The 16,041-nt window shown below is 44.2% G+C and overlaps 1 protein-coding gene and 1 long non-coding RNA gene across 3 annotated transcripts; one reads left to right on the top strand and one right to left on the bottom strand.

The window, feature by feature from the left end:
- Positions 1-2,166: 2,166 nt before the first annotated feature.
- LOC118254990 (uncharacterized) lies at positions 2,167-4,503 on the bottom strand. 2 transcript variants are annotated; one of them, XR_004780832.2, is made up of 4 exons: positions 4,268-4,503; positions 4,020-4,082; positions 3,602-3,674; positions 2,167-2,743 (listed from the first exon to the last, which is right to left on the bottom strand). It is a non-coding gene; the product is annotated as an uncharacterized LOC118254990 (long non-coding RNA). The 2 variants fall into 2 exon arrangements; XR_004780831.2 differs by having other exon boundaries at positions 4,354-4,503.
- Positions 4,504-4,804: 301 nt separating this feature from the next.
- On the top strand, positions 4,805-15,631 carry LOC118254989 (C-terminal-binding protein 2). The gene is made up of 9 exons (XM_035560825.2): positions 4,805-5,005; positions 5,543-5,697; positions 5,789-5,933; positions 8,192-8,398; positions 9,027-9,241; positions 10,022-10,152; positions 10,295-10,422; positions 11,010-11,130; positions 12,112-15,631. Exons 1-9 carry the CDS (start codon positions 4,957-4,959, stop codon positions 12,281-12,283), a joined length of 1,323 nt encoding a protein of 440 aa, XP_035416718.1. The 5' UTR covers positions 4,805-4,956; the 3' UTR covers positions 12,284-15,631.
- Positions 15,632-16,041: the final 410 nt, after the last annotated feature.

Raw genomic sequence — 16,041 nt, 5'->3', positions numbered from 1 at the left:
CACATGGCAGGACTTTGGACCACAACACTGAGCTGCTGTGCCCAGATGGACAAGGATTTCTCTGCTAGTTCTGCCCCTGGCAACAAGGCCTCCACGATTTCCAGTCTCATTCTTTGCCCTCAGAAATGCCCTCTTGTTTACATCTTCCCTCCTTTCTCTCCTGTTCTTTTTAAGCATCCAACTAATTACTTGCCTTAAAAGCTATCAGCAAGATAATGTTGACAACCTAGGAGGCTATCTTTGTGCACCGGAGAGGTTTTGAACAAGGTTTTGATATAGAGGAGATGGTCAGTCGGCATAAATGTAAAGGGAGACTGCAGGTGAGAAGGTGAGATTTTGCATGCAAGCCAAATGGGTAAAGCTGTCCATTTTTATTATTTACTTATTTATTTAATGTTTAGTAGCATTATAGACTTTTTTTTTTAACTAACCCATTCTGAAGGGAAGCTGTGCCAATAGCTGAGGCACCATCACAGATATGCTCATGCACCTCTTTTACCACAATGACCTAGATAATTTGTAAATAATAATTGTAAATGAAAAATGGAAGATGAAAAAAAAAAAAAAAAAAGGAAGATGGTCTAGCTAGATCCCCAGGGCTCTGTTCACTGGCAGGTCACATGGTTGGGGAGTAACACAAAGGAGTACAGAACCATCTCTGCTTGAACATACGTATATATGAGTTCCTGTACTGGAGTCTATATCACACTTAACACCCTGGGGAAAAAATCCCATCATGCAGCCCTAAGAAGGCTCAGGAACACTAGATATTCTACTGTACTCTGCAGTTCCTGTTTGTGACATCTCTCAGGAAAGACCCGTCTTAATTCCCTTCTTCTAGGAGTGAGATGTGCTGGAAAAGCAGTTGGCTGCACTGAATTTTGACCGTGATCCCCAAGTAGTGCTGCAGGAGTGCCACCTGGTGGGTCTTTTCCCCACAGGGTGTCCAGAAGCCCTGGACAGCAGCAGGGGAAAGCCAGCTCTGTCAGTCACCTCAGCCCTTATAAACAAGTGTGCCCGGAGTGCTGTGTAGAAAATACTGCTAGGGACAGTACTGTGTTAATCACTGTTTCTCTCTTCCTAGTGTACACGATCTTCAGACTCTGTTGCTGTCAGATAGGTTTTGCTAGATATGAACTCATAAATAAGTCTGATAAGAGCTGATAAATTAATATGGACCCATCTTCTGAGAATTACAGCCCTCAGAAGTATTACTCCTTAGGGCAGGAGAAAGTTAAAACATACATAACTGGCAGATTACAATTTGGTTTATTCTGGCACCTAACTTTGGTTTAGTGGAGGACTTGTTAGTGTTAGGTCAGAAGTTGGACTAGGTGATCTTGGAGGTCTCTTCCAACCTAGATGATTCTGTGATTCTAACAGAATTTGAAAAAGCAATATTCCCTCCCCCACCCTGTCTACTATCACCACCCATATTTAATTTCTTCTTTTTATTTGTCAAGAGCTCTGTGGCAACACGTTAGCTGTAAAACAGAACATACAAGCTCATTGTGTATGATACAATTAACATTAGTGTTTCTTTATCTTGGTAATTTTCTAATTTGAGGGGTAAGAAAGCTTAGTCTGATCTTTCTTATTAGATACAGTCTCGGAGACCATGCCAAACTTTTGGAGTGGCAGAAAGACACAGGATAGAGTTCCACCTAGTCCTTGTCTGTCTCTGAAAACAGCCACTCTCAGCTGCAGCACAGGAGGCTGGAAAAACATCCCAAAAATAGAATTTGAACAGACTTCCCTTACAGATAGCTGCTTTCACTAACCTCATCTGCTGGCTGGTGCTATTTAAATATACTTAAAGATAATAGTTTCAGACTTGTCATCCCCACCACAAAGAATCTAAACAGATGCCAACAATCCAATTACACTGAGCCAGTACTCAAAAAAAATTTGTTTTTGTGGTTTAATAGCCACAGGTTGGGAAGACCATGTCAATAAGGGCTTAACAGACATGATAGAGAAATTAGTATTTTTCCAGTTCTCACTGTTGATCCTTATAGAAGCAGTTGTTGGAGACTTATTTGCTGGGCATACCTGATCCTGGCTACTGATGGGCTGAGAAATCATTTTAGATATCCATTAGCACCTGCATGCCTAGCTTTTTTAATTGCCACAGGAAAGAAGGTCCAGTTCTCATACACTTCAGTCTGCTCCAGTTCCTTATTTTACCAGTGAGAAGTGACAACTAACAACAAAATCCACAGCAGTGTGTAGTATTAAAAAGAAACATGGGCAGTCCTGTCTAAAGCAGGAGAGCTGAGCTCAACTGATGACATACACTACCTTGCAGGCTTTAGACAAGACAACCTGAAAGCTGGCTTAGTCTTTATTGAAGAAAGCCTGTTCTTTTCCCTAAGCAGCTATGGTACTGTTTTATTTGAGGCTTTATACTCAGCCAGTGTCCCACAGAGGCAGCACTGAGATTTTTTAAACAGACTTCCTAATTTGTCCCAGCCCTGTCAGTAGAACAAGGAAGGTTCTCTTTCTTTCACCATCACAGTCTAGTTGTCTTCAGGGAAGAAAACTTTGCTCTGGAAGGCAGAACTCTCTTAAGCAGCTTCCACTCCAGCTATTGCTTTGGTGCTCACAGTTTCATGAGGCGAGTGATCTGGTCCCGCTTCCTTCGCTACAAAGTCTATGACTTGCTTGTGGTGTGGAATTTCAGCAACTCTGCTTTGAAGTCCTGATGTTGCATTGGACAATAGCTCTGGGGTTCACAGAGTTCCTGGTGAATGGAAGGAAAATGCATTATGTCAAGTGGTTATTACTGTGGGATGCTGGGCAGACAAAACTAGATAGTGTATCATGGAAGCCAGTATGTTCTCAGTGTGGCCAGAATCATTGTTTATCCATGCCAGCACTTACAGGGGAGACAGGGACCATAGTCTAGTGGCTGAAACAACTAGGAGTCCAGCACTCCATGAGTATCTTTATCTATGTTAGCTTATACAGGGAGATGGGGAGAAAGCAATGCTAACTTTACATAAACAGTGATCACACAGACTATTTGGGAGGAAGGTCTTCAGAGTTTCACAGAACTGCCTATTATATGTTCTCATGAACTCAGTAATAGCAAAACCCAAACTAAAACCTAATCAAATATTAAGAACAAACAACAAAACAGAGATCATAATGCAACTGTATTAAGTCCTTCTGGGTCCTCTAACTCAGAAGAATGTTACAGAGATGGGAGAGGTACAAAGCAGGGGTGATCAAAGTACAAAATGGTTTCCCAGCATGGAAGAGGTGAATACACAGACGTTCTTCAGTCAAGAAGAAATGACTAAGCAGGATCTGACATAGGTCTATAAACCCCTGAGTGCCTTGAAATGGAAAACTACAGTCTCTGTATAGACACTGTAGAAACCAAATTTTCTCTGGGGAAGACAGCCATTAGCCCCCAGAAGCACTGCCTTATTCAACAGCCTGCTCTTACAAAATCATCTAATACCCCAATCGCTCTACCTCCCATAATTTTGCTTCATCTTTAAGTGTCTTCATCCGCACCCCTTTTGCCTCCTCAGCCCCTCGACCACCACAACTTACCCAGCTCCCTCATCTTGATATATCCCCTTATACTCACAGGGATAGTGGCAGTCAAGGATGTAGAACTTATCAATCAGGCATTGAAATTGCCCAGAGAGCAGAGCAGCCACCTAGAAAATACACAATGGACGGTTTTATAGAGTTTTAACAATAAGAAAAGAAAGAGTAGGTGGGACGTGGCCAAGATGGAAAACTCTGGTTGCACAGCAGGAACCATCTGTGAAGGGGCCACCTTACTAGGTTTAACACAAGTGCACCCATGACTTTAGCCAAGGTCTTAAAACAGCAGAGAGAGAAGGCATGACACAGAGCACCAGGCCTTACTAAACTTTTCAATAAAACAGTGAAGCATATTAGTGAGGAAGGCAGAGAAGTAATAGGGCAGCATGTTTGCGTATGGCAAGAAAAACACCCGATCTCACAGATGATGGACAGGAGGAAAGACCACCACTCACAGTCTCTGGTGTGATGAAGTGCAGATCTTGGTGTTCTTCTGTCACTATTGGCAGTGCGTATACCTGAGGAAAGAGTAGTACCAGCTTAGAACAGCAGTTATTGTGAGACTCCTTCCTCCTTAGAGTTTCGCATGGCTTATCGTTCGTGCCCAGAGCAGCTTTTCCCAGCCCCTCCCAAAAGGCCTGTAAAGGTGTAGGCAAGCACACAGCTTGCGATTGGTTGAAATCACTCCCGTCGTGCTTATTACCCCTTCTGGTGACAGGTATTCGTAAACAGCTCGCTATGTTTACAAGCCCTTCACGCGCCCCGCCCTCCCTTTGGCTGTTTCCTCACGGGTGGTACACGAGCCCCTTCGTCCAGCAACGAGGAGCTGCCCGCCCGAAGGACCTCACACGCCGGTTCCGTGACACCGACTGCCCAGCGTGCGAGGCAGCCCCGGGGAGCGCGGGCCGGGAGCCCGTCGGGCGGCGGGGCGAGGCGGGGCGGGGCGGGCAGCGCGCTGGGCCCTGCCGCGCGGTCCCCGGCCGCTGGCGGCCCGCGGCAGGGCGGCGCCTTCCACCCGGCGGGGCTCGCGACTCGGCGGCTGCGCGGGCGGGGCAGGCCGCGGCGCTGGTGCCCGGCCCGCCGGCGGACGCTGCTCCCGCAGGGCCCGTGCGGCCCGCCATGGCCGAGGAGGAGGAGGAGGAGGAGTAGCGCCGGGGCGCGGCCCGGGCCGGGGGCGAAGGGCCTCGCTCGCTGCCGCGCCGCGGGGGTTCGTAGGGCTGCCCGCGGAGGGGCGCGGCGGTGGCGGCCGGAAGCGGAAGCGAGCGGCGCTGCGGCTGCGAGGCCTTCACGGCCGCGGGGCCGCGGCCCGGCCCTTCCGCTTTGCCGCGGGAGCCGGCGGCGAGCAGCGGCGCGTTCCTCCGCGGCGCCGAGCGGCGCGACCCGGCTCGGCTCATGGACCGGCACAAAGTGAAGCGGCAGCGGCTGGACCGGATCTGCGAAGGTGAGGCGGGGCGGGCGGCCCCGGCGGCAGCGCGGCCTTGTGCGGCGGGACCCCGGGCCCGGCTGCGGCGCTCGCTGCCGGGAGCCGCGCGCTCCGCGCCGCTGAGGCGGAGGCAGCGCCAGCGCCTCGCGGGGGCTGACCGCGGGGGCACCGCCAGTGCGCGGGTTCCTCCGAACGCCCCGAAAGGAAGCGGAATTGGTGCCTGGGAATGTGAGGCGCGAGGAGGCAGTAGGCCCGAACGGACTTCATTCTTAGTTTCGGGAGTCTAGAGCAAACGTATGTGCTTACGACGTCTCCTCTGTTACCTTATTCTCTATCAGAGCTTTTTTTAATGTTGAAGTAGGAATGGCAGAGGGCTTCCCCTCCCCTCCCCTAGGTTCACTTCCTTGTTGGTTTCCTGTTTATTTCTTTTGCTTTAAGTAATCCCTTCATAAATACTGTGGAGTTCCAGAAGAACTAGTGATTTATTGGACTAGCAAATGAGGGCTCCAGATTTCTTGTCTTTCATACAATTGCTTCTGTTGACTTTCTTTATAGGCATACGGCCTCCTCTTGTGAATGGCCCAATGCCAGCACGGCCACTGGTTGCGCTCCTGGATGGAAGAGATTGCACTGTGGAGATGCCCATCCTGAAGGATGTTGCTACAGTGGCATTTTGCGACGCTCAGTCAACTCAGGAAATCCATGAAAAGGTGGGGAAGAAAATATACAAGCGTTTGGGCATAGAGCTCTGTCTCTTTGAGTAACAAAGTAGAGATTGATTTGGACTGCTTTTTGTTGTAGGTACTGAATGAGGCAGTAGGAGCTCTGATGTATCACACCATTACGCTATCTCGTCAGGATCTGGAGAAATTCAAAGCCCTCAGGGTCATTGTGCGTATTGGCAGTGGCTATGACAATGTTGACATCAAATCTGCTGCAGAATTAGGTATGGTGACACCATTAGGGTTCTGATGTGATCAGAACTGAATGAGAAGTAGAACACTGCACATGTTTTTCTGTCTATAACTGAGTGCTTTAGAAACCTTTATGTAAAAAAATTTTGAATTGCGTAGTAGGAAGCATCTTCAGGAAGCAGAGAAATATCTGAGCTGGTAGGTGGCCTGAAAGGAAGATTCTCAGTTCTCAAATTACTCTGCTATAGATATCAGACCCGTTGCTATTGTCTAAGGTTCAGAGAGCTATATATGATGTCAAGATAACCTCTCTTTGGTAAGGCAGTTTTGGGTTGTTTGTGGGGAAACAACTGAGCAAACTGACATCTGAAAGCAGGTAACTCACTCTGAAACAGGTAAACTCACTGCAAATGCATGATTAGTGATTTTTTTGTTTGTTTTTTATATATGGGTACTGCTTCGGTATCTTATGGATCCGTGTAGAAGTTTAGGCATGTGAAGGATCTCTGGATCAGGTGACACAAAGCTGCTATTCATTATTAAACATATGGCAGTGAGGCTTTTAGACTCTAGTCTCCTTAAGGAGGTGGATCAGCTAAGAACCCCATGCCTTCTTTTTTAAGGTTGTGTCAGTTATTTGAAACCTGACTTAATACAAATCAGATTAAGCTTAAACCAAGTGCAAGTATTTATATATAAAATTGTAATAGGCAATACAATTTCAAGACCTGTAAGAACAGATGAACTGCAAACAAATGAAGAATGCATGTTTGTCTAGATTCCTAAGAATTCCTGGCAAGGTCTTTTGGCTCTTATTCAGCCATTACACTTTCTGGCTGGACAATTAACGATTATTTCTGTGCTTTTAGTCAGACCCTTTAATTCATTCCAAAGTACAGTACTGTTCCTTGTATGTTCTGAATCCCCAAACTGGTGCAAAGGGCTGTTGTGTGATTGTGTCTTCTTACACTTAAGCATCATATTGCATGTAAACACAAATTTGTGCCTACTTACGTAAGAGATGAATGTATCTGGTTTGTCTGAAGTTGAATGAGATGTTAACTAATGAGATGATAAGAAGTTATGTTTTCCTGTTTGCCCTTTTCATCTTCTCCAAATCATCTGTGTGGCATTATGACACAGTTGTAAATGATTCGATAGAGAAAAGGTATTGGATATCTGGGATTGTGCGGGGCCGTTGATGTAGTTCACTTGAGAGAAAAGTGTGATCTGAATTTAGTTCAATGTCTCCTATGTAATAGGCTTACAAAAGAGCGATGTAGTGCTGAATTTTGTGTCCTCAATCATTACCTATATTTTATTTCTATTTTTTAGATAGATGATGGAATTTGAGGAGGAAAATTTTGCTTGGTTTGACAAGCATTACGTTTCAGAGTCCCTTTTTTTTTTTAATTTAGTTATTTTTCTTTCTTGGCTGCTAAAAATAACATGAAAAAAATCTCTTCTGAAGTGGTGCTTACCCCTGTTTGGGAGCAGTAGATTGTTGAAGGATAGCAGCAGGGAAGTGATATGCTGCCTGGCTCTCCTCTCCTCTCCTCTTTTTTTTTTTTTGTTTTGTTTTGTAGGTTTGTTTTTATTTTGGATAGACAGTTCAGGAATGACCAGATATTGCTGAAGTGCTCTGGCATCTTTTCTTTTTCTGGCAGTAATTTGTGCTTCCAACACCTTAACTCTGCTGGCATTAGTAATTTACCTGATAGTTCTAGCCTTGGTTTTATGGTCTCTTGTGGCTGTGTATTATTCTAGAGTGGGAGTGTTATGTATTGTTATTTTTAAATGTAACTTCAAACTCATGTGGTTTCTCTCTGCATTTAATGAGGTAGTTACTTAGTGTTGCTCCTGGGGAAGCTGTTAGTTGAGTGAGCATCTGGACTGTGAAGCATGAAAGCACAACCATCTGTCTTCTTAATTCTTCTACAATCTGTCAGTTAATCTGTCAGGAGTATCTCTGGAATGAGTGCATCTTCTTCAGTGCAGACCTTCTAAAACAGTAGGTTTCTTTTGTCACTTGTGTGATCCAGTTTTCGCGTTTCAGCTAATTTTTTTCTGGTGAGGATGTCAATCAAATAGGTATTTGTAAGGAAGGAATGGAATTTCCTTGGGGTTAAAAAGCTGACTGATAGTAGAATCAGCTTCTGAAATGAATCCTGTGTTTCTTGGCAGTAGTTCTGGAGCACTGAACTATGTTTCAGCATTTATGCCTAAAGAGCTGAATTTTGGTTTAGTGTTGTGATGCTAAAAATCTTGTATGAACTCTGTGGCTTTGTAGGTATTGCAGTTTGCAACATCCCTTCCTCCTCAGTAGAGGAGACTGCTGATTCTACCCTCTGCCACATCTTGAACCTCTATCGCCGTGTTACTTGGCTACATCAGGCTATGCGGGAGGGGAACCGAGCTTCGAGTGTGGAGCAAATTCGAGAGGTGGCTGGAGGCGCTGTGCGTATCCGTGGGGAGACTTTGGGCATCATTGGACTAGGTAAGTGATGGGAATCGTTAGACTGAAAAGCAAACTGTGAATGTTTTTTGGGAACCTAAGAGTCACAGACTGGAGAGAAAAAAAAAAAGGATAATTTTACAGCTGTTCATTATGAAACACACTGACTGATAAGAAATGCTAGTGCCTTATTCAGTGCAGCTGAACATCTTCAAGAGTTGAGTATATATCATGGGATTGGGGATTTTTTTCCTTACTCAGATGGTTGGATGAATTGGAACATTCAGACAGCTATTCTCAGTGACTGCTTCCCTGTGTGCTAGGCTCTGTATCAGTAACAAAGCTGCCTGAAAGCTACCAATTCCTTCTCCAAGTTCTTGTGATCAGACTATTGCTGCCTCTGAAACAGGGTAGAGATTTGGTTTGAAAAACAGCTTATTTTAGGGTAAGCTCTGTCTATTGCATGGGGAACGACTAGAATTAGTCCAATGAGATCAGCACTGAATAGCCAGCCTCCTCTGGATTGCTGTGGCAATCCTAGGAATGTCCAGGGCTGCAGTACCTTGGGCCTGGCAGTAAACTCCAATGTAGGCTCCCAGTCTACCCCAGTATCTTGTTTTAAAAGTTTGTTTTACCTTTCCTTGATGATTGTGGGTTTTCTTTTGTGAAGGCCGAGTTGGACAGGCAGTGGCTCTGCGAGCCAAGTCCTTTGGCTTCAACGTGATTTTCTATGATCCCTATCTGCCGGATGGAGTGGAGCGATCCTTGGGTTTACAACGAGTAGGAACCCTGCAGGATCTACTAATGCACAGCGATTGCATCACATTGCACTGCAGCCTGAATGAACATAACCATCACCTCATCAATGACTTCACTATTAAACAGGTGCAGCAGGAGCTTGATTTCCCCCACAGAGCACTGTGGAAATGAATGCAAACAGAAACTGCTGCTTTCACAGAGGCTGAGAGCGTGTGAATCCTGCTGCCTCTGCTGTGTGCCTCCTGCTGCCTTCGGAGGAGGCTGGGAGCATGTGGACCTGGGTGCCTGTGCTTTGTGCTTATAGAATTTCTTGTTAAGAGAAAAATAGGATTGGCTCTTTTCGCCAAGTAATTTCACTTATTAAGAATGTTTTAGGTGATTAAATAATTCAAAATTACCTTTAAAATGCATAACTGGCTGTGCTGGTTAGAGCCAGATCTGGTGTGGATGGAACTATGCAAGCTTCTTTACACAGCTCTGCCAAAGTCTTTCTGTCCAAGCCCACTGCAAAGCCAGTCTCGGGCTCTACTCCACTAGTCTGAATGCTTTTCAGTGTTTTCATGAGAGACATCTGGACATCATAGTCCAGTTTTGTGTAGCTGCATACTTGATTCATGTCCTCTTTCTTCTTTAAATTAGTAGGATGAATATGGAGTGCAAAATTTGAGAGTTCCACTTTTGCCCTTGTTGTATTGTGGTTTTCTTTGTTCAGTTTTAAAGCAAATTTCTCAAGCATTGCTTGCAGGCATTTCCCCTGTGGTTAGCTTTGCAGTGAGAGCACTCCTAGTTCGTCCGGGCCTCATCTAATCACTGCAGGCTCCTGTTCATTTCCAGTAGAGTTCCCAAAATTCACTTTGTTCCCCTGGGAAGTCTTTATCAACCCACTTAATATTTTTCTTCTTTCAGATGCGCCAGGGCTGCTTCTTAGTGAACACAGCCCGGGGAGGGCTGGTTGATGAGAAAGCCTTAGCTCAAGCCTTGAAAGAGGGGAGAATCAGAGGAACAGCATTGGATGTACATGAATCTGAGCCTTTCAGGTATCACTGCACCTGCATGCCTGTTTTGTTACTCAAGCACTAGATGATTCTTTCTTGTTTAAGTTATGTTGATAACTGAGAGGACAGATGGAGTTATCACTTCTGGAGAGGAAAAAACTATATATTTTTTTTTTCCCCACAGCTTTGCTCAGGGACCCTTAAAAGATGCACCCAATGTGATCTGCACCCCACACACTGCCTGGTACAGTGAGCAAGCTTCCATTGAGTCCAGAGAAGATGCAGCTAAAGAGATCCGCAGAGCTATTACAGGTAATGAGGAAGACTGTGTGTTCTGCAGCTGCTGCTGGATTAGGATTCTTTTGTTAGTTCACTGCAAGGATTACGGATTTGGAACTGCTGATTATTCTTAGACTCAGTAACTGGTTTCTGGAACTGCAGTGCAAGTTGGTAATTGTCCCTCTGCCTTTTGAGAATGTAGTAATTAATGCTGGAATGGCACTTCCTCTCCTTGGGAAGGCACTGAAACTCTTACTGAGTTTCACTGAAACTACATCTTCTAAATCCTTTGCAGTAATTCCTTTTGACAGTTACTCTGTACACCTTTTTCTGGAGTAGCACGTCGTCTCTTGGGAAAGGTGAGCCCTGGTGATTGCAGTTTACATGGCCAGTGGTTTCCCCAAGATCACAGAAGTGAGAAGGAAGGATCAGTTTCCTGTGTTCTTCAGAGACCAGTTGTTCAGAGGAGTCTCCCCTGTCCAGTGTTAATCCCGTGGAATTAAGAGTGCTGAGTGTTTCCTTTTTACTTTCATTTGTAAATACTGCTAGGGATGAGCACCTTCTATTTGTCTTGTTTTTCTGTTCTGTTTTGTTTTCTGTCATTCTTGGTGCTCCTGCAGGTCACATACCTGATGCTTTGAGGAACTGTGTTAATAAGGAGTATTTGCTGTTAGCAGCGCAGTGGTCCACTATTGATCCTGCAAGTGTCCACCCAGAACTCAATGGAGCTGCAGCATACAGGTGAGATGTGTAGGTTACTGCTTCCAAGCATATTTTCCTGCTGAAACAGGCCAGCGTTCCTCTTTGGGTTTGAGAACTACTTGTACCTGCAAGCAGATGTGTTTCTGTTCCTATGTACTCTTTAAATGAGCAATTTCCAGAAACTTAACTGCAGCACTGCTGAAACCAGTACTAGGATTTAGCATTTGCCTGGTTATGTTTTGTTCGAACTGAATATTGGTTAATTTTTCCAAATCCTTGCAAGACCTGCCCAAGAAATCTTTTGATATAAGAAAGCCTGCTGGGTGCCTGAAAAGAGAACTGGATCTTAACATTTAGAAGGTGCACATATCACTATGTCTGTATAAACAAAGCACAGTTCTTATCAGTAGCTCAGATGAGGACTCTCAAAAAGACATTGTCCGGTAGATTTGGGCAGTGGCCTAAATAAGGGTGTATTTCAGGTTGTTACAGACCTGCTGAATGATTGTGGATAGGTTCAGATACATTTATCGAGAAGGCATGGGGAGGCAGTATGGAAGTAAATGGTTTATTAGCAATTTGTATGTATGTCTCTACTATTTTTTTATCTTATTTCTTAGCTAAACTAAGAAAACAGCCTTACTTTTCTATCTTGGATCCCAGTGAAGGGTAGCTGGTAGCTTGTACTCTTCCTGCTGATGGGGAGGGAATTTCCAGCTCTTCAGGGTATCTTCATGCTGTGCCTCATGCTGTTTCCCACAGGATATAAACTTTGTACTTGCCTTCCAAATGCTTAGCATGTGACCTGAAACTGTCTCTGCCTGTCTGAGAACAGGTGTCATTTGGTAATAGGATGCAACTGCAACTCTTCAGCTCTGGAGACTTTTCCTGTGTTCTGTCTTGGAGCAGTTCCCCTAGAAAAAGGGATTTGTATTCAGCAGGTGCCTAAGGGCACAGCTCCTTTTCTCTTGCAAAACTCTGTTGGACCAAGCATGTAATTTCTGTTTCTGTTGGTTTCAGGTTTCCTCCAGGAGTAGTGGGAGTAGCCACCCCTGGGCTACCAGAACCACCAGTAGTGGAAGGGATTGTAGCTCATGGAATCCCTTCTGTCTCCCTCTCTGCACCACGTACCCCTTCCCCAGGAGAGACGAGTAAACTGGATGCAGACAGAGAGATTCCTGCTGACCAGTAGCAGCATCTCTCTCTCCCTTCCTCTGTCAGCAGAAAAAAATAGGAGGACATCTCCTCCTAGGACCTTCTTTAACACCATACAGAGACTGTTTCCTGTTCATATAGGACAGGAGGATGCATTTCATTACTGGCAAACTTTAGCTCTTGCCTTTATTTTATAACCCTTTTAGTTATTATCTCTCAGTGAATCTTTCCCCTTCTCTGGGGCAGGGCAGCAGTGACCTTGCCTCCCCTTGGAAATACTTGGTTTAACCAGTGATTTTTCCTATATGTCTGCCTCGATCATCTGTGACAGGGAACTGTCTTTAGTGCACTTGAAAATGGGAGAGGTAGAGCTGCCTGATCAGGAAAGGCCCTCAGTGCTCCTAATACCAGACACCAGTGCACATTTTTCAGTTGTGACTTGTAGCAGCTTACGTTCCATTTGGCTGAACCTCTCAAAGAATAGGCATGGGATATATCAGAAAAAGATTAGGAAATTGGAGAAGTGACTCTTGTCTGTATTACGCTGTTGGTAGAATGCAGCCTCAGCTCCGTGCATTACCTTGCTTGTTTTAATCAAGGTTTTCTGTGAGAACAGACAGCGCAGGCACTGCTTGTTCTTGACTGTAAGTTTTCTCTGTGCAGTAGTAGGTGCAAATGTAAAAGTGACAGTCTCAAAGTCAGTCTTGTAAATTATTTGGAATGGATTAAAAAGTCACCAACTGTGTTCTGGTGGCCACTGTGTTTGCGAGGCTTCAGAATAATTCACTGTGGAGTTTGTGTACCTCAGAGAAGGCAAGAGAATGCAGAAATAGGAAAAACTTCCACTGGGAGACAGCAAGTAGCAATAATTTGCAGCTGCAATTGCTGGTTCCTCGCACACACGTACCTCAGTCTAATGGCGCTGTTTATTCACAAGGTATGTTAAAATTCTAAGCTTTGTACTACAGAATTTTGTAGGCATAACTGCATCAACTAGAAGTAACATACCAGTGGTGGTGACCCTTGTCTCTGCTCATGGAGAACACAGCTTTTAAGGCTTGACCAAATTACTCTAGTTGGTGTAGCTCTGCTAGCATATACTGCATCTTCAATAGTGGGTAGAGTAAAACGGAGCTTTTTAGCCTTGTGATACTAAAGGAGAAAGAATACAATTAGCTTATCACCTGAAGCCAAGGCAGGGTTGTTACTCTGAAGCCTTTTCCAATTTCTCTGTCCCAAATGATTGAGTATGAATCAATTCTTTGAGGGGAGAGGAGTCTTCAGCAAAAAGGGTTCCACAGGAGATTTTCCTTAATTTTAAATTTTCCTTTAAATTTCATCTTGTTACACTTCAGTTATAGCCTTTCCATGCACAAGATGTAACAATCCGTGATTGATTTATTTCTGTTGTGTGGGTACATTAAAGTAGGTGCTATACAGGAGGCATATATGGTGTGGTTTTGTCTGCCTCCCTTGATTCCTCCCTCTTTTGTGTGTCTGTGACTGGGAGCTGAATAGCTGGGAACAGACTGCAAAAACACCTTGAGGAGTGCATGAAATTATCTGCTTAGGCTGTTTACGATTTGAGAAGCTGAACAAAGCTTTCAGAGTCACAAAGGTTTCAGGCTTTTTCCAGGTTTTAAGTTATTCTCCAGTACTGCATTTGTGTAATTGCTAACTAGTGATATGGTGAAGTGATATATTCCTCTCCACATGTCTGCCTGCACTCTGTCCCCAACCTCCAAAATACACAAACAACAGAAAAAACCTCTTGGCAATTCAAGAAAGAAAACGAGGCAAGAAGTAAACTTCAGGTGTTTTCTTACAGATTTTACACTTTAGCATTAGTGAAATTCTAGTTCTCTACTGCTGAGTGTCTTTTTTGATAAGGTATTTATGTTAATGAAGATTCTTGACTTCCATTTTTCATGGATGATGCTCGTTCTACTTAAAATTCATATACCTCCTTGGCTGCTCAGGTTTACCAGGTCAGACTGGGACTGGTGGTAGGAACAAGTTACAGGAGTTTTTTTGAGGAAAAGCTTGGAGTTCAGAAGCATTTCAATTTGAGCTGTACCTAAAATAACCAGCAGCCCTTTTTTGATTTCTTAATTTCTAGAAAACCTAAATTTTACAAGCTACTAGCTCAGAAAACTGTTATTCTGACGGGCAGGTGGAGAGAAGTTTCAATCAGGACTGACAGCTGATCCTTCTGTCTGTTACTGCATTAGGGAAGCAGTCTGTCCATAACTACTGTTTCCTTATTTTCTGCTGAAAATTCCTGTCCTGCTTAGAGGTTCAGGTCTGCAGATTATTTTGTGGTAAGGGGCTTCTAGTTACGAGCTTCGTGAATGCAGGGGATCAGAGTACGTTCATCTTCTCTCTTCTAAAGCACAATGCAAGGTACATTTTTGAAAGGCAGCAGGTCATTTTTTTTAACTGCAGTGGTCTCTGAAGATCAGTCAAGCAGCTCTGAGCAGAGGAAGAGTGGAAAGACACAAAGAGTTTCTCAATTCTTATATTTGGTGACTAGTAACAGTAGGAGTAAAAAACTGATGCATAAGAAATACTTCGTTATGGGTACTGAGGAGTCGAAGCTGACAGCACTGATGATAGTGACAGTTCTTTTCAACACCATGTAGACTTGTGATGGGATATAAGGCAACTTTCCCCTTGATGAAAGCCTCAGCAGAAAATGATGAGATAAAAACTGAACAGAACCTTGACTACAATCTCAAAGAAGGGCTCTCTGTGCCTGTAGAATTACTCTGCGTATATGCCATTTGTACCCCTGCTTTATAGACTGAACCTATCATCACCAGACCAAGGCTGTTCTGAACAGATAGCTCAGAGAAAAAATTACTAATACTGAAGTACACTGTGGTCTTCTCCATCCCGTGAGTGCCAATCCCTTTCGATAGCACCCTCTCCTGCATGATACACTGACTTGCAGCTCCTCCTCCCAATCTTAGTACAGTACATAGAAGTGGAAGGATTTGATTTTCTTATTTTTTTCCCTCTTAAAATGCCTGCCTTCAGGACTAGTGCAAAGCTTTAATCCCAAAGAACAGAAGTTTCCCAGGGTGAGGCAGGAGTGCCCTAGCTGCGCTAACCTGCTTACAGGAGGTGCTCATACTCTTCCAAGGTACATTCTTGTTTGTCAGGGTCACTGCTGCTGACCAGCTTTTTTATAGAGGACTCAGAGTTTCAGAAATATATTTTTGTAGACAATAACTAAACTGTGAAACATTGAAATAAAGCATGTAAACAAAAACTGATAGCACTGTCCTCTGTACAGATGTTATTCTCACTTCAGTTCTCTCCTGACTCGTTAGAAAATGTTTGATTACTTCTTGGATATATTTTAATAAAGTTCTCTAAAGAACATGGCTGCTGTCTGTGGAAGGGGTGGCCTGAGATGCAGCGTATATTGAAGGGGAGGGGGTGTAAAAAAAACACAAATGAAACTGTACAGGTGTGTGTCTGCATCAGTCACACTTTTTCACAATAAATGGGCTGGATCTTGCACACAGTCACTTCCTATGTCAGCCACGCTAGCCACTAATTTCCTTTGGATTCTGGACAGTTGACCACCAACAAAGACTGGAGGTAACAGACTGAAGAAGCAGACATTTGGCAGTTAAGGGATAACTTTGGATGTAGCCCAGTGTTTACTTAAGTGAATTCTCTCAAGTTGAAATTGTGGTAACTGGTTTTGTAGGCTTCCAAGTCTGTAGTTTGTATGTACATGTTAACAGCAGTAGCTGGTTTTACCCTTTTACCTCTGAAATTAAT

The sequence above is a fragment of the Cygnus atratus genome, chromosome 14, assembly GCF_013377495.2.
Source record: "Cygnus atratus isolate AKBS03 ecotype Queensland, Australia chromosome 14, CAtr_DNAZoo_HiC_assembly, whole genome shotgun sequence".
In the NCBI taxonomy this organism is placed as follows: domain Eukaryota; kingdom Metazoa; phylum Chordata; class Aves; order Anseriformes; family Anatidae; genus Cygnus; species Cygnus atratus.
Note: the sequence above shows the minus strand (reverse complement) of the source record. Positions and strands in the feature narration are given on the sequence as shown.